At 50.7% G+C, this 17,964-nt stretch overlaps 1 protein-coding gene across 2 annotated transcripts in view; it reads left to right on the top strand.

Annotated features, from left to right (window-relative positions):
- The window catches only part of RPS6KA1 (ribosomal protein S6 kinase A1), a 65,969-nt gene that overhangs the window by 25,701 nt on the left and 22,304 nt on the right, over nt 1-17,964 (top strand). The window contains exons 1-12 of one of the 2 annotated variants that reach the window (XM_069079355.1): nt 1,158-1,325; nt 3,393-3,509; nt 3,853-3,934; nt 7,210-7,290; nt 7,881-7,960; nt 8,362-8,468; nt 10,792-10,829; nt 10,946-11,088; nt 13,010-13,080; nt 13,753-13,841; nt 15,587-15,651; nt 16,650-16,752. In XM_069079355.1, coding sequence (XP_068935456.1) covers nt 1,173-1,325; nt 3,393-3,509; nt 3,853-3,934; nt 7,210-7,290; nt 7,881-7,960; nt 8,362-8,468; nt 10,792-10,829; nt 10,946-11,088; nt 13,010-13,080; nt 13,753-13,841; nt 15,587-15,651; nt 16,650-16,752 — 1,129 coding nt within the window. In that variant the 5' untranslated portion in view covers nt 1,158-1,172. Of the gene's footprint in view, nt 1-1,157; nt 1,326-3,392; nt 3,510-3,852; nt 3,935-7,209; nt 7,291-7,880; nt 7,961-8,361; nt 8,469-10,791; nt 10,830-10,945; nt 11,089-13,009; nt 13,081-13,752; nt 13,842-15,586; nt 15,652-16,649; nt 16,753-17,964 lie in introns of those variants that run through there. The other variant, XM_069079354.1, reaches the window with a different exon arrangement.

Raw genomic sequence — 17,964 nt, 5'->3', positions numbered from 1 at the left:
GGGGGTAGGCACTCCCTGAAGGAGAGCAGAGACCCTGGCTGGAGGTGGAGCAGAGGAGGGGCCTGCATCTCAGGGAAGATCTCATCTTGTTCCCAATGGAAGGGGTGAGTGGCTGGCCCAGCTCCAGGGAAGCTTGGCCCTTTTTGGACCCTGAAGCTTGGTCTGAGGCCTTCTCTCAGCATCAGCCTCAACAGACTCCCCTAGAACTGGCTCAGAACCCACCACATTCTTCACTTCTCTTCCCTCCTCACTCCTCCCTTATGTTGTGACCAATTTCGAAGGGTCATAGATATGGACCTCAGAGGCCATCGGGTCCAGCCTTCTCATGCCCTAGAGAAGGAAACTGAGGCTGAGAAACAAGGGCCCACGGGCGCACAGGTAGTGATTGACTACCGAGGACCTGAAGGCAGGTCCATTTTTCTTCTTGTAGTCTACTTGAGTTACCTGTGGAGAGCATAATAGCTAATATTAACAGCCATCATTTACATAGCGCTTTATTTAAGGTTGGCAAAGCCCTTTACAAATAGGATTTCTTTTGATCCTTCTAATAGCCCGGGGAGGTATGTGCTGTTATTATTCTCATTTTAGAGGTTAGCTGATTTGCACAGGGTCACACCTCTAGTAAGTCTCTCAGGTAGGATCTGAACTGACTCCACGGCCAGCACTCTAGTCACCAGAGTAGGACACTCAGAGAACCAGAGGTGACAGAACTTGCCAGAAATACCAAGTTGCAGTGAGGGGATTTGAACCCAGCTCCTTGGACTCCCAAACCTGGGGATCTGGAACAGCTCCAGGGTCCCAGGCATCCTGATTCTTGGTTCTGGAATGGTTCCCTCAGGCAGCTCAGCCAGCCTCTCCTGGCTAACCTTTTCCTGGGGCTGGTATGGGGCTTCCCTTCGATCTGTGCGAGGCAACATCAGCTTTGGGCCACGGGGAGGGGCACGAGATCAGGCAGGCAGCGCTTCCTGTATTTCGAAGGGTAAGTGAGGCGATTAAGCAAAGCTCAGAGTGGGGAAACCACAGGCTGTGAGTGATTGGTGCTGGGCTCAGCTTAGGCTGGTCCGGCCCCCGCCCTGAACATCCGCCCGCCAGCCGGGCCTCCTCGAGAGCGGTGGCCTGCCAGGCCCACCACCTGCCATGGTGCCGGGGCAGCGGGCAGCCCCAACAGGTGGATGGAGCGGAGCCTATGGGATGGGAGGATGGAACGGGATCCGAAGCCGCCCCGCTTCCGGGCCTTATTCAGCCTCTGGCTGCCCAGGAAACAGCGGGCAAGGCCCAGTGAGGCACCAGTGCCCACCCTGGGCCCCAGCCTGAGCCAAGACACGGTTAGTGATGGCTAGGAGGGAGAGGTGTAGGAGCAGCCAGGAAGAAGGAGGAGAGGCCCAGTGAAGGGTAGGGGTGGGGGAGATGCTCAGGAAGGAGAGGCCAAGGAGGGAAGGGAAGCTTCTGGGGGAAGAAAGGCCAGGAGGAAGGACTTCCTTTCTTTTTGGTCTCTAATTTGTCATCCCTCTTCTAGAACAGGTGTTCTTAGGACAACTCTGTGTGTGTGTGTGTGTGTGTGTGTGTGTGTGTGTGTGTGTGGACCAGGGCATGGGGGAAGTGGCCTATTCCCATCCTCAGTGCATCTCACTGTGGCTTGGATTCAGTCCCAGCAGGGTCTGAAGGAGCATCTGAGCTCCTCAGGTCTCCTACTCCAGCCTAGGTCTAGACCTCCAGGGATGATGCCTGCAGCTGACATCCCAGGGACCCATGGAGCCAACCAGTGCCAGGTGTGGATGACAAAGAGGCTGGGGCAAGCAGCCTAGGGATAGACAGGGACGCAGGAGGGAGACTGACAATATGTGTACATGAGGGGACTTACAGGAGCTGCAGGGGAGTCTGGGAGATCTTTGGCCTTGGAAGGGAGCATGTTTATGGGGGAATTGAAGCACACTGTGGTTAGAAACTCTAAGAAATCATGGTAGGGGATGGGCATGGCTAGGCAGTATGACTGTGGCTTACTTAATGTGTCTCCCATCTAAGGCAGAGCCCTGGGGTTGTTGGCACTTACCCCAAGTGCTCTCTGAGTGCTTCCTTCCCATATGGAAGCTGGTAGTATGTAAGTGTACCCCCCCATTTCAGGAGGGCCCTCAATGCTATTGGCATTACCCCTAAAAGCTTTCTGGATTTGTAGGACTGGGGAGAGCAGATGTTAACACAGCCAAGACTTGGGGCTCTTGGCTCAGAGGCAGACAGAGGCCTCTTGAGGCAGATAGAGTGGGTGTGAGGGAAGGAGGACAGAGAGAAGGAACCTCACTTCCTACTATGGCCAAAACAAAAGCTGCCCCACACCTTCCTCTCCCCACCCCCCTCCAAGCCCTTGTGGGGAGAGGAGAGGAGCAGAGCTGCTTGGGGGGCAGGGCGGTCACATCTGTGACCCAGCACAGGGGTCCCCACCCTGCCTCGGGCCCCCCCTCAAGCTCCAGCTGGGGAGCTGACTCTGTGCCAGGGCGCTGAAGCTTCGGGGATGGGTACCGGCTATGCACGAGGGGCCCAGGCGGCTTGGCAGATGGGTGATGCCCATGTTGGCCAGCAGCCTCCACTTGTTGTGCCAATGAAACAAGGGTGCCCAACTGTTACCTTTGCTGGTGCCCAAGCTTGGTGGGGGAGGGGGTAGTGAAAGATGCCGACACCCCCTCTTTGGCATCTTTTCCTTCTGGTAGTTAGTATTGCTGAACAGGAGTGCTCTGCCAGGCAACCACCTGGCAGTGCCTACCTGAGCTCCTGGGAGCAGCCCTGGGCATGTTGTAATGGAAAAAAGCTTCCCTGGGAGTCAGGAGAATTGGTTCTGCCACTGAAATAATGTGTGACCTTGAGGAGGTCACTGCCCTTCTCTGGGCCTCAGTTTCCTTATATGTAAAATTAGGGAATTGGACTAAGTGTTCTATGAACTCCCTTCCAGTTCTAAATCTGTAATTCTATGATCCTAAATAGTCATCCCTCCCAGCTCTGACATCCTGTGTTCTAAGGGCGTTCCCAACTCTGACATTCTGTGTTCTAGGCTCCCTTCTAGCTCTGACATCCTCTATTCTAAAGGCCCTCCCAGCTCTGACATTCTGTGTTCTAAGAGCCCTACCAGCTCTGACACTCGGTTTTCCTGACATTCTGTGTCATTCTGTGGTTCGATGGGGATACCTGGCCTGCCTAAAGGTTCCACCTTATAGAAATGGGCTTAGGATGAGGGCTCATGTTAGCTGAGTCTATGACAGAACCCTGCTCATTGTGTATTCCCAGAGCACTCCTCTTTCCCCTCTGGCCCACCACCCCCCATCCTCCCAGCCCTGCCTCATTCACACACCTCCTACCAGCTCTATTCAGCAGCTATCACTGTGTTTTCTCTCACCCCCCACCAGGATGAAGGCATCGTCAAAGAGATCTCTATTACGCACCATGTCAAGGAGGGCTCAGAAAAAGCTGACCCATCCCAGTTTGAGCTGCTGAAGGTCCTGGGCCAGGGTTCCTTTGGCAAAGTGAGTGTTCTGGCTGTTAGGAGGACGTGGCATTGTTGCTGGGTCAGTGGCTTGGGAGCTGTGGCCAGGCAATTGCTGATGGCGACTGAGTGCTAAAGGAGAGGCTGGGAGGGAGGAAGGATGCACCAGGTTCCTACCTTGGCAGAAAGGTAGAATTCTCAAATTGTTCTAGGCCTGGCTTTGGCCCTTCCAGGCCCTCTCTCCACCAACCTCCCCCACCTCAAAACCTCCTGCTTCCAATGTCTCTCCCTCATTATGGTTCTTCTAATCTCTCTTTTACCCTCAAGCTCCATTTTCCCCTCCCTTTCCTGTCCTTGACACTCTCTTCTCCCATGTTCCCTAGGTCTTTCTGGTGAGGAAGATCACCCGCCCAGACAATGGGCACCTCTATGCCATGAAGGTGCTAAAGAAAGCAACCTTGAAAGGTAAGGGGGCTGGTGGGCTGGCTGCTAGCTCTGTGTACCCAGGGCAAAAGCTTGGGAAGCTGATGGGAGAGACAAAACTCCACCCCAGAAGAGTCCTCAGTCTGAAGAGATAGGGCCCATCTCTGTAGATGGACTTAAGGACTCTTATGTTTAGGGGATGTATGTGAGTGAGCAGAGAGATAAGGCTGAGCATGGTAGGGTGGGGCTTTGAATGCCAGGACCAGAAGTTGGACCTTCATCAAATAGGCAGCAAGCAGCCATTTCAGGTTCTTAATAAGAAAAGTAACATAAGATCCCAAAATGGTAGAGCTGAAAGAGATATTTTTCAAATTAACTCATTAGTTAATTGTTTCGTCAGTTCTGCCTGGACCTCCCTTTATATCCATCCACTTCTCGCTGGTCACAGCCCAAGCATCCTATCCTAATTGAGTTCCTTACTGCCTCTTGGCTGGACTGTTGTAGCAGCCTTTTTTGTCTCCCTGCATCCAGTCTTTCCCTTCCACACTCCTCACAGGGGCTAACCTGATGTTTGCAGTTCCCCAGCCAAGGAGCACCTTTCCCTAAACTCATTACACACTCGCTATCTTTCATATCTTTCATGAACTCCGGGCTTCAGCCAAAACGGCCTGTTTGCCATTCCCTCTGCAGTGACCACCAGGCCATCTCTCATCTCAGTACCTTCCCAGTGGCTCGTCCTCATTCCCAGAATGCTCAGCCCCCTCAGCCCTGTCTCTTGCTACCATTGGCTTCCTTCAAAGCTCAGCTCACAGACCAGCTCCTACAGAGGACCTTTTCCCTATTCCCCCAGCCCTGAAATTTGTAATTATATTGTACATATCCTGTATTTATTTTTCTGTAAACATATTGTATCTCCTCTTCCATTCGCCCAGTAGACTGTAAGCTCCCTGAGGGCAGGGGCCATCTGGCTTTGTAAATCCCTAGTATCTAGCACAGAGCCTAGACACAGATGATATTTAGTAAATACTTGTTGAGTGATTGATAACATATAAGAAGGTAGAATGTCAGAGCTGGAAGAGATCTTAGAACAAAGAATGTCAGAATATGGAAGGTTAGAGCTGGAAGGAACATTAGAACATGGAATGTTAGAGCTGAAAGGGACCTTAGAACGTAGAATGTCAGAATTAAGACAGCTTAGAGCATAAAATGTTAGAAACTGGAAGGTTAGAGCTGGGAGGAACATTAGAATGTGGACTGTCAGAGTGGGAAGAGACCTTAGAACACAGAATATAAGAGCTAGAAGGAAGCTTTGAACATAGAATGTCAGAATTAGAAGACACCTTAGAGTATAGAATGTTAGTAGAGGTAGGAGGAACCTTGGAACATGGAATATCAGAGCTGGGAGAGACCTTAGATTATGGGATGTCAGAACTGAGAGAGACCTTAGAATCTGGGATGTTGAAACTGGGAGGGAACTTAGAACACAGAATGTCAGAGCTGGAAGGGACCTTAGAACTTAGGATGCCTGAGGTGGGAGAACATGGAATGTCAGGGGCCAAGGGGTCCTCAGAACATCAGATGTCCGATATGGGAGGAACTTTACAACAGAGAATACTGTTGCATAGTACACTGTATATAGTGTTACAGCTGAAAGGATCGTAGACACAGTTTAGTCCAGTCCCTTCATGTTGCATTCTGAGCTGTGTGTTAAAAGAATGAGTCTGATGGTCTGTGAGAATGGATGAAGGGGAACATTTCCGGTTCATCGTGTTGTTCAGGCGAGATGTGCTGAAAGCTGATGACCATAGGACTGGGAAGAAGGATGAATGTGAGAAATTCCAAGAGGGGCATAGGTAGATTTCAGGGGTGCCAAGAACCAGGATGGGAAAAAATGGCAACTTTGTTTTCACTAGCCTCTAACTGAAATTCAGTATTTCCTTCAGTCATTTTAAGAACATGATGAAGGGTCTTTAGGCTTCAGCAGGCTGCCAGAGAGCTCCATAGAATACAAAAAGTTAAGAACTCCCGCTCTGGGGAGGTTGGAGGTCTGCAGGATGGCTCTGGGTTTTAAACCTAGGTCAAATGGAGTGATTTCATAGACAAGAAAATTGGGAAGGGCATCTGGCTTAGGAAGAGAAATCCTGAGCTTGGTTTGGGATATGGGAGGCTGGAGGGGTTAGGGATATCCAGGAGGACATTACCTGCAGGCTGTAGTGAATGTGAGGCTAGAACTTAGAGGGAGGGGAGGCCTTGGAGACCTGGCCTGACTCCTCTCCCACTCTCTGATCTCTCTGTAATTCTGTGGATGGCCATAGTTTGAAGGGTGGGGAGAGGACAGGAAGAAGGAGGAAGAGGAGGAGAGGAAGAGGAAGGAGAAGAAGAGGAAAAGGAGGAAGATTTCTAGAGAAAGAAACAAAGGAGTGGTCAGAGATGGAGGAGAAGGCAGTGTGGCAGAAGCCAAGGGAGGGCGAAGCCCAAGAGGACAGGGCTGGATACCTAGCAGTCTGTTGCTGACAGGACTGAGAGAGGTCAAGGAGACAAGCAGAGGCTGTCGGATTTGTCACTTGGGATGTCACTAGAGATGGTAAGAGAAGTCAGACAGCAGGGGCTTAAGTGGGTGATGAGGCAATGGAGGCAGCATCAGAGGGAAGGAGTGAGCCTGGAGCTGAGGCATACATTCGTTCAGCAAATGCACAGAGTGCCTCCTGTGCTCGGTGCCAGGGAGACAAGACAAAAAGGTCCCTGCCCTCAAGGAGCTGATGTTCCTTTGGGAGGAAGTATTGTACATAGATCATTGAATACAGCATGTAGAGTGAGTCATTTCTGGAGGGTCAGGGTTGGGCAGGATCAGGAAAGGGTTGGTAGAAGCGGTGACCCCTGAGCTGGCCCCTGGAGGAAGCTAGAGTCTGAGGTGAGGAGGGAGATGGGTATAGGGGTGGGAAATGGAACTCTGAGAATAGAAAGTTGGCCCATTTGGCTGGAAAGTCAAATGGATGGGGGTGGGGGGGTACTGGAGAAGAGGCTGACAACAGTGCTGAAGGGAGGCAAAGGGAGGTGGAGTTAGTCAGCAAGGACTCCAGGTAGAGAGTCCTTCCAATTGAGGCCATCGGGCTTGGGAGCTGTGATCAGGCTCTTGGTATCTGAGTTGGAGGGTGGAGAGAGAAGGGAAGAAATGGGATCAAAGCTGAGAGGAAGGATGGGATAGGTCAGAGGAAAAGGGTGTGAGGCTGGAGGAGAGGCTGCCCTGAACGTCGACCTCCTAGGCCCTGGGAGGGGAACATCTAGTAATTTGGCTTCTCTTTACCCATCCCTGAAAGTTCGGGATCGAGTCAGGACCAAGATGGAGAGAGACATCCTAGCTGACGTTAACCACCCATTCGTGGTAAAGCTTCACTATGGTGAGCAGCCCCTGACTCCTTCCCTATCTCCACTGTAGACAAAGAGCCATCCCAGGATCCTCTCCCAGGGCAAACTCTTGGGTGCCCCATTGGGGGTAGATTGGGTAGATTGACTCTGGTGTGTGTGTGTGTGTGTGTGTGTGTGTGTGTCCTGGGGAGTGAGGGTGGGGAATCGGGCCAGCAATGCAGTGGCACACTGTCCCATGTGTATGTCTCTCTGTCTTAGGGGGCCAGGCAGCCTCCTCCGCTTAATAACAAAAAATCAGCCACATCCCCCACTGCCTCATTAAATTGTAAGTTTCTTGAGGGTAGGGACAGGTTTTTGCCTCTTTTTGTATCCCCAGAGCTTAGCATAGTGCCTACACATAATAAATGTTTATTGACTGCCTGTCTGCCTGCCTCCACGGAGGTTTTCTTGGTTGTCACAACACCCAGCCTGCCCTAGTGGGCACTGCCCATTCCTCCCACCCCCCAGGCCCCAACTCTACTGGCCAGAGGGAGGCTACGTATGCCCATCTTCAAGTCCTTCCAAGTTGTCAGCCCCAGGCACAGTGACCTGCAGCCTATGACCCCTGTTCCCTCTGCCTCAGCCTTCCAGACAGAGGGGAAGCTCTATCTCATCCTGGATTTTCTCCGGGGAGGAGACCTCTTCACACGCCTCTCCAAAGAGGTGAGTTTCTTCCTGTCTGGCCCCGGGGTTCCTGGCAATTCTGCCGGTCTGAGATCCTGTGCCTTGTACAGGAGCATGAAGAGGAAAGAAGTTAAGGAAATCCCTAGGGGAGCCTCAGCTGTGGGCCTAAATGGCCAGGCCTTTAGGGGAGCCAAGAAGGGTTGGGGAATCCAGATGCACTCTAGAAGACGGGGCTGATGTGTACCTAAGAAGCCACTGCCTCTCCCAGGAATGATGGAGTCCCAGAGGCCAGGAGGCTAAGGAGGGAAATGGCCCTATTGATGACTGAGCCTCCTTCTGCCCCTGGAGCTTGCCTGATTTTGCTCTTGGACTTGAGGGGGTGGGCTCAGAGAAGCTGAGCATTGTAGGCGATGGAGCTTACTGATCCTGTCCATCCCCAGGTCATGTTCACAGAAGAAGATGTGAAGTTTTACTTGGCTGAGCTGGCTCTGGGCCTGGATCATCTTCACAAACTGGGGATCATTTACCGAGACCTCAAGCCTGAGAAGTAAGTGTGAGATGGCCAAGGAAGGGGGAGGGCGCCTCCTGTAAGCAGATCAGCCCCACACCTGAGCCAGAATTTGGTCTTAGGGTTTCCAGAATGATCCCCAAAAAGCCTCTTCCTCAGCTTGTCACCAGCACAGTGCCTGAAATTCCACCGTTAAGGAGCCATTCATTGCTCTCTCCGGACTCATTTTTTTTTAAATTTATTAAAAACAATTTCTGGGGAGGCTCGGTGGTGCAATGAATAGAGCACTGGCTCTGGAGTCAGGAGGATGGGACTTCAAACCTGGCCTCAGACACTTAACTCTTACTAGCCGTGTGACCTTGGGCAAGTCACTTAACCCCAATTGCCCTGCCTTCCCCCTCCAAAAAAAATTTCCCTTTTTTTATATAGGAAGAGTCATTGTGAGGTAATAAAAAGAACCTGGATAATAATAATAAGTGGCCTGAATTCTTATTTAGTTCTGTCACTAATTTACCATTGGACCTCAAGCAAGGGTCATAACCTTTTTGGATCTAAGTTTTCTTCTTGTTAAAATTAAAGTGAGCCAAACTCTAAGGTCCAGCCTAGTTCTAACCTTTGTCCAATATTTTGCATTCTATAATTATTTAATGTATTCAAGATGTACCTCTGGGAGGGATATGTCATGGAACACTTTAGGCACTTAATAAAGGATTGTTGATGATAAATGGGACACCTTAGTTTGAATTAGTGTATTTTCTCAGTTAATGGGGCAAAAAAGCCCCAGAGGAGCATAGATTGATAACTGGAAAGGATCTCCAAGTCTGTCTAGTCTAACTCCCTCATTTTACAGGCAAGGAAACTGAGTCAACACAGGTGGTAAAAGGTAGAAGTGAGATTTGAACCTGAGTCTTGTGTCCAATTCTTCATGACCCCATTAAGGGTTTTCTTGGCAAAGATACTGGAGTGGTTTGCCATTTCCTCCTCCATCTCATTTTACAGATGAGGAAACTGAGGCAGACAGGGTGGAGCCACTTGCCCAAGATCGTCCAACTAAGAAATGTCCAGTAAGGCTAGATTTGAACTCAGGTCTTCTGGTCTCCAGGTCCAGCACTCAGATCTACTGTACCACCTCACTATCCCTGAACCCAAATCTGTACCATGCATGCTAATCTAAGTCCCTCAGAGGAAGATATCTGATTTGGGAAGTGAGGAGGAAAGGTGGGATCCAGAGAGACTGGCTGAGAAGGGCAGGAAGCCAGGGGGAGCCTAGCAGCTAGTTTATTCCCATTGGGAGGTCAGGGCAAGTGACTGATGCCCCTCCAACCCCATCACCCCTGCAGTTCTAGAGTGAATTCTGAAGATGGCCATATATGCTCCTCATGTCTTTGAGTCTCAAGGCACAGTATGCTTAATTTTCATCTTTATGCCGGAACTGAACAAGATGCTTCTCCCTTTTTCCCTCCTCGGACTCCAAAGAGCTGTATCACTGGTCAATATGAACATTAACCAGATATAAATCCTGTAGAGAAGCCACAAGCTACAAGCAAAGTGCTTGATGATTAAATCCAGGATGGGAAGGAGCTGGTGCTGCCCAGAGGGATCAGCCTAGGCTGTTAAGGACGGGTAGAGAGGCAACAGGAGGGGTGAGGGCAGTTTGACCCAGGGAGCAGCTTGAACAAAATCCCCTGGATGGGGAGCCCTGAGTAGTCCAGTCCAGCTGGAAGCACAGAAGAGATCAAGAAGCCGTGTTTGAGACAGAGAAAGATCACTGATGCTTGAGTCAGAGCACCTGGGTTCCAGTCCCCCCTCTGATGCTTACTGTGGGTTTCTGGAGCTCTTCTTGCCTCCCTGGGCCTCAGTTTCCTTATCTGTAAAAGGAGGAGGATGGCTAATGCCGATATTTATTTTGTACAAATATATGTATTTATCATGGGTTTGTTTTTCTGCCTTCTCAAAGAGTGGAGGAGGGAGAGATTTAGGAACTGAAGATATAATAAAGTTGAATTTAGAGCCTGGAAAAAATGAAAATAATTTAAAAACAAAAACTTTTAATAAAACTAATTTTTTTGGAAGCAATCAGGTTTAAGTGACTTGCCCAGGGTCATACAGCTGGTAAGTATCTGAAGTCAAATTTGAACTTAGATCCTCCTTGACTCCAGGGCTGGTGCTCTATCCACTGTGCCACCTAACTACTCCAAAAATAGCATTAAAAAAAATCAAAATGACTCAGTGGCGTCTGAGATACTCTTTTAGTTGGAGATATAGCTAGGGTTTGGGGGGGGCAGCACAGCTGGCAGAATTCAGGGTTCCTGCCTCCTCCAGTACTGACTTGTCTTCCTCCTTCTCTCACCCATCCCTACAGCATCCTTCTGGATGAAGAAGGGCACATCAAGCTCACAGGTGAGTGGCCCCAGTCTTGGCCCCGTCCGGGGATGCCTCTCAGGGGTGATGGGAAAGCATCACTGAGTCTTGGGCTAGTGATGCCAATTCAGCCCTCCTGCCTCTCCTGGCTGCAGATTTTGGCCTGAGCAAGGAGGCCATCGACCATGAAAAGAAAGCCTACTCCTTTTGTGGGACCGTGGAGTACATGGCCCCTGAGGTCGTCAACCGCCAAGGGCACACCCACAGCGCTGACTGGTGGTCCTACGGGGTGCTGATGGTGAGAGCACCGGGCAGGGAGGATGGAGGGGAGGTATGCCTTAATAGAATGTGGGGTCTGGCAAGGGCCTCTGAGCATCAGCTGAGTACCCTAACTGACTACCTGACCCCCCCAGGTGCCCAGCCTGGACCACGTCCCCAGGGGCAGAGGGAATATTTTTATTTCATATTTTGAATTACAAAATTCTGTTTAAATCGATTTATGCAACCTCATGCTGCGATGTTTAAACAAGAATCCAGTTAATAGCTTCATTTTATTTCTTAAGCGCAGAAAAAGCTCTAGGATTTATTTCCTCCATTACCCTATTGGCTAGGAGGTATAGGAAGGATTACTGAAAGCCAGGGGGCATGAGAAACAGGGGAAAAAAAAGACCAGGAAGTTCTAAACTCATCTTACTTTTTTTTTTTTTAAAGCAATCGGGGTTAAGTAACTTGCTCAAGGTTACACGGCCAGTTATTTCTGGGTGTGGTGCTGAGTATCTGAGCCCGGATTTGATCCAGGTCATCCCGACACTGGAGCCGGTGCTCTTACTCGCTGAGCCACCTGGCCGCCCCTAAGCAATTGGGGTTAAGTAACTTGCTCAAGGTTACACGGCCAGGTGTTTCTGGGTGGGTGCTAAGTGTCTGAGCCCGGGATTCTAACTCCAGGTTGTTCTGACACTGGAGCCGGTGCTCTTACTCACTGTGCTACCTGGCTGCCCCCTCATCTTACTTTTTGAAATAGTAATGATAATAGCTAGCATTTATACAGCACAGTGATGTTTGCAACATGCATTCATTCATTTGATCCTCATGTCCCGTGGGAGGCAGGTGCTATTTGGATAGAGCGCCGGGTCTGGAATTAGAGAAGGCTTGAGTTCAAATCTGGTTTCAGACACTTACTAGCTGTGTGGCCACCTCCGTTTGCCTCAGTTTCCTCATCTGTAACATGAGGATAATAATAGCCCCTACCTCCCAGGGTTATTAAATGAGATGATAATCGTAAAGTGATTAACACAATGCCCGGTGCATAGTAAGCTCTAAGTGTTGGTGAGGGTTGTTATCCCCATTTTACAGATGAGAAAGCTGAGGCCCAAAGAGGCTATGACTGGCCCAGGATCGCACACTCTGGAAGTGTCTGAGCCAGAGCTCGCCTTCCCCTCCAGCAGCCTGCCCACTGTGCAGCGCAGGCTTAGTTTGCTCTGATATCTTTTGGGATTTTTTTTTTACACCACTTCTATTTTTTAAATCCATCCCTCTTTCCTCCCCTGCCTAATTTAGCCATCCCTTCTAACAAAAAATTAAGCAGAAAGAGAAGGGGCAAGCAGTGAAACTATTCAGCAGAACTAACCAACAAGTCAGCCAAGGCCAAGAGTTTTATGTTGTGATTTGCACCCAGAGCCCCAAGTCCTCCCACCCCCCACTCTCTTTCATAAATGAAAGGAGAAAGATGCATCTTCTCATCTCACATCTCCTCCTTATGGAAAGGAGAAAAACAAGGGTCAGGGAGCAGGGATGACTTTCCCAAAGTCAAACAGTAAGGCAAAGGAAGAGGTGACTATTGCTATCCTGGGACAGCCCCACCAGGCAGCTCTGGTGCTGCCACCTGGTGGTCTCTGGGAGCTGGCCTTCCAGAGTGGAGACTGGGAGGAAGGAGGGGGAGGAGTTGGTAAGTCCAGCCCCAGGCAGGGGTCCCAGGAGTGCTTGGGCCCTATCTCAGTGGCCACCCAGAATGGGGGGTGGGGGGGAACAGGAGAAGCCTGAACCCTCCTCAGACACTGAGTCCAGAGGCCTGGAGTGAAGGGTGTGGTGGTGGGCTCTGGGGGAGGACCACCAAGGAGGGAAAGAATTTATTGAATCCAGAGAATGACCAGGGTGGGTGGATATGAAGGCAGGAACCCAGGGTATGGCACCAGTCTGAATGTGCCTCTTGTTCTCTGCAGTTTGAGATGCTAACGGGCTCCCTGCCCTTCCAGGGGAAAGACCGGAAGGAGACCATGACATTGATTCTCAAGTGAGCCTCCCCCAGGCGATATAGACTGTCCAAGCTAGGAGCTTTAGAACACAGGATGTCAGTGCTGGGAGGACATTAAAACTCGGAATGTTGGGAGCTGGGAGGACCCTCAGAACAGAGAATGCCAGAGCTGGGAGGGATCCTAGAATACAGAATGTCAGAGCTGGGAGGGATCATAGAACACAGAATGTCAGAGCTGGGAGGGATCCTAGAACACAGAATGTCAGCGCTGGGAGAAACCTTAGAACAGAGAATGCCAGAGCTGAGAGAGATCCTAGAACACAGGATGTCATGACTGGGAGGGCCTTTAGAACACAGAATGTTAGGCCTGGAAGGGAATTTTACAGGTTACTTAGTCCAACTCTTTTTCTAGATAGATAAGGAAATAGGTTAAGTAGCTTCTGCCCATGATCCCATGATGAGTTAATGGCCAAGCCTCCTGCCTCCCTGTCCATGCTTCGTCCCCTAAGCCATGCTGCCTCCCAGCCCTTCCCTTCCACCACTCCCTTCTCTTGCTCTCTGTGGGGCCCAGTGGACATAGACACACAGAGAGTGAGATGGTGTCAGCCCAGATAAGTAGGGACAGCACAGGAAGCCCAGGCTGGCCAGCCCAGGGAGCAGGGGCTCCTCCTGCCCCAGCCCTGACCATGCCCCCTGCCATTGTTTTTTCAGGGCAAAGCTGGGCATGCCCCAGTTTCTGAGCGCTGAAGCACAAAGCCTCCTTCGAGCCCTGTTCAAGAGGAATCCTGCCAACAGGCTGGGTAACGTCCTGTCCCCGGGGCAGTGGAGGGAGGGTGCTGTGCAGCTGTGGGGAGGTGGCTCCTGTGCAGGCCAGGCCAGGTCAGAGCCCTGCCGCTCCCTGTCCTCCCAGCTGAGCCTGAGAGGCGGGCATTGTCCTCTGTGCCAGGGGGAGACAATGGCAGCCATGTAAAGGTGGCCACGATTCTCAGATGCCTGTTAGCACACTTTGGGTTCAGTTTGCTGGCAGTGGGGATTGTGATGCTGTGTCATCCCCACTCCTCGTGTCCTGGCTAGAGCCTGCAAGACCAAGACCTTTGGTTCCTGCAGCAGCTCTGCCAGTTCCGGGATCACAGCAAGGCATGAGAATATCCATAACAACAATAAGGCCATTTCAATTTGAACTCCAGCAAAAAAAGATGAGAAAGATGAGATGAATAACACTTTACATGGTACTTTAGGGTTTGCAGAGCACTTGATATGTACAACCCCAGGATGGGGATGGCGGTGCTATCACTGTCCCCATTTTATAGATAAGAAAACTGAGGCTCAGAGATGTTCATTGACTTGCATAGGGTTATGCAACTAGCCAGTGTCTGAGGCAAGATTCGAACTCAGGTTTTCCTTATTCCAAGTCTAGTATTCTGTCCGTGAGGTCACACTCCCTAATTTGCTGGCTGAGTCAGTAGAAACCACACTAAAAGGGAAATGACTTGCTCAAGGTCACCTTGTTAGGATGGGACTTGAACCCAGGTCTTTTTTTACTCTACCAGATTCAACTCTTGTCTGGGGTCAGGGGTGGCCATAAAAGCCGCTGTCTCACCAAGGCCAAAGAATGGCAGCCAGGGTGACTGGAGCAGAGAGGAGAGACCCCCTGGACAGTGAGCCCAGGACGTCCTGAGTCCGTGCACAGGCTCAGCCACTTACCTCGGCTGTGCAATTTGGAGGCAGTCACTTAACGTCTCTGGTCCTCAGTTTCCCTGTTTAAAAAAATCCGAGATGATAAATACCACCTGCTCTCCACAAGTCCTGGATAGCCAAAGGGCCACTGGAAAAGCCCATTAAGACCATACTTCAGGACTTCCTTTTATTCATTGTCTGTCCCTATACCTTATCCAGTCCCACAAATATTTATTAAGTGCTTGCTGTATATCAAGCTCTGAGCACATAAAGGCAAGATGAAAAACCATCCTTGCTTGAATCAGGGGACGATGGGAAGTGGATAAAGCAGATAGATATAGACGTAATAATCTAAGGAGGCAGGAGATAGGGCCAACCACTAAGGGGACCGCAAAAGGCTTCCCCATAGGAGGTGGCCCATGAGCTAAGCCCTGTCAGATACTAAGAGATAGGGGTGAGCAGGGAGTGCATTCCAGGCATGGGGGGCCACCAGTTAAAGGTGCAGAGGCAGGAGATCAAGTACTGTGTTCAGGGAACCTTGAGAAGGTCGGTTTGGTTGAAGTAGAGAGCTTACGTAATGTGCAATCAGCCTGGAAGGGGAGGCCAGAGCCAGACTGCAAAAGGCCCTGAATACCAGCCTTCTGACTGTGGCAGCACTCAGCCCAGCTGATCCTTAGAGGGCAGACCTGGGGGCCTGTGACTGGGTGGGCCCGTACTTGAAGCTCTGACTGCTCCATAGGACTTATGAGAAATCATGTAGCCTTTGGGGGGCTGGGTTTACCTCCATGCCGAAGTGAGGACATTGGCCCAGGATTAAGGAGATAAAGTGCTCACAGGCACAGCAGAGTAAACGATGTTAATATTTCAGGCTCTGGTACTGATGGGGCCGAAGAGATTAAGAGGCACATCTTCTACTCTACCATAGACTGGAATGTGAGTTATCCTTCCCCCCCCACCCCCAGCTGCTTTCCCTCTCCCCCTCCCCCATGGTGCACCCCTCCACCCCTGACTTCACCTTCCCTGGATTGCCCTAGGAAAATTTGAGGGTGGGAGGTAAGGCAGGGAAGAAGAAAATTTCTATCCAGTGAAGTCCCTGTGGGGCTCCAAGTGCCTCCCCCAATGCCTTCCTCCCATTCCTCGCCCTCCCACAATCGATAGACATGAAGCCATTTCCTCTTGGGCTACTTCCTGCCCTCTTTGTCCAAGAGTCTGGGGGCCCTTGGTGGGGAGGCTCTAGGGAAGAACATATGTTCCAGCAACAACCAGCAACCCCCAGCTGGGCCTAGGATGTCCTCCCTCTCCTGACAGGGGCCCTGGAGCTTGGTAGAAGAGGTAGAGAACAGGGGACAGGGGAGTGGTCTCAGCAGCTCCTGAGACCCTGCCTTGCTCTGGGGCAGTGTGAAGATGGGTCTTTGGCAGCCCAGAGGGTAGGGACTTGGCATCCCCATGGTCAGACCAAGGTGCTGCAGGAGCCTGGCCTCCTTGACCCCTCTGAGCTACAGAATCATAGCCATGTTATAGGGCAGCAGGAAGTATCCCTTGGGCTTTGAACCCCATGATCAGAGTTTAAATTGGAAACTGTCTGGTCTCCCTCCCTCCTTTTACAGAGCAGGAAACTGAAGCCCAGAGAAGTAACTTGTCCGTGGCCCCACGGGTTAGAAGAAGCAAGAGCCAGGATTTGACTCTGGCTTCTCTTTCCACTGCCCTGCAGATCCCCGCCCTTCAGCCATGGGCATAGCCTGGGTTAGGGAGAAAAAATGATGCCTCTCAGTTCATCTGGGAGTGGCAGATGTTGCCAAGTCCCCAGACCTCCCTGGGGCTGTGGAGCAGCTGCCCTGACCGAGTCATTTCCCTCTCCCCCTTGTCCCTTCCTCTGCTTTGGGGCGTGGGGGTGTCCAAGGCCACCTATCAGACTGGGACTGTATTTCCAGAAACTGTTTCGTCGTGAAATCAAACCTCCCTTCAAGCCTGCTGTCGCCCAGCCCGATGACACCTTCTACTTTGATGCAGAATTCACTTCCCGAACACCCAAGGGTAAGTAAATTAACATGATGTTGGTCAGTCAGCACATAATTACCAGGAACCTCCTATGTGCCTAGCACAGAGTGACACACAAACAAGGTGAGTTGAGTGGGGGAGGTACCAGCCGTAGGGGATCATGCAGAAGGTGGCCCTTGTACCAAGTTCCTTCTCCCCTGCAGGCCCTGAGCCATAGAGCTGGAAGGGGAGGGAAGGGAAGGAGGAGGTGAGAGCTGGAAGCCCTGGGGAGGCCACGTTGTGTATGTTACAGTCTGCTTTTTATGAGATGAAGCACATGAGGCCTGGAGAGGGGAGAGAGCACCAGTCTCTGGAGTCGAATAGCACCTCTGCCATGTATTAGCTGTGTGACCTTGGTCAAGTCACTGAGGGCCTCAGTTTTCTCACCCATAAAAGGAAGAGGTTGGGCCAGATGGTCTCTAAGGTTCCTCTTCACTCTATATCTATGATCCTGGAACCTATTAGCTGTGTGAAGTGATTGAATCTCTGTGACTCAGTTTCCTCATCTGTAAAATGAGCATAGATTTAGATCTGGGAAGGCCCTTCAGGATCACATAGATCAGGAACTCTTGACTTTTTTTTGTGTCCTGGATCCCTTTGGCCAAAATGCACAAGATGAAATACACAGGATAACAAAAAAAAGAAATTCTGGTGGAAGAGTTATCAAAACGTCTTTTAAAAATACCAAGTTGGTGGATCCCAGGCCTAGCCCTTCCCCCATTTTACAAATGAGGATACTGAAGCCCAAGGAAAAGTGACTTGCCCAGAGTCACACGGCTAACAAGCAAAAAAGCCAAAGTCCAGCTTTTTTGTTCCTCTGTGTTGCAGTTCCACAGCTTCTTTCACCTTCCACCATTGCCTGTGCTCTAAGACCCCACCCCCAACCCCAAGCCCAGATTCTATGATTCTGAGAGTGGAGCTGCACGGGGAAGGAGTGATCCCTGTCAGGGCAGGCTTTCTGGGCCTGGTGTATTTTGGAGGAGGAGGGACATGAGTGGGCTTGGGCATGTCTACACCATCCCAGCTCCCAGGTAACAGCGGGGCAGTGGTCTGCTGATGGGGGATGTAGCTTCCCTTCCTGAAGAGCCCAAGGCCTGCTTTCTCCTAAGCCCAGATTAATATCCCTTTTAAAAGAAAATTTTGCCTTTTTTTGTGAACTTACCCATCAACAAACACAAGCATTTCATTTTTAAAAAGAAGAGAATGAAT

The sequence above is a fragment of the Petaurus breviceps genome, unplaced genomic scaffold, assembly GCF_028583685.1.
Source record: "Petaurus breviceps papuanus isolate PSGF00001 unplaced genomic scaffold, PetGlider_PUasm1.0 91041, whole genome shotgun sequence".
In the NCBI taxonomy this organism is placed as follows: Eukaryota; Metazoa; Chordata; class Mammalia; order Diprotodontia; family Petauridae; genus Petaurus; species Petaurus breviceps.
Note: the sequence above shows the minus strand (reverse complement) of the source record. Positions and strands in the feature narration are given on the sequence as shown.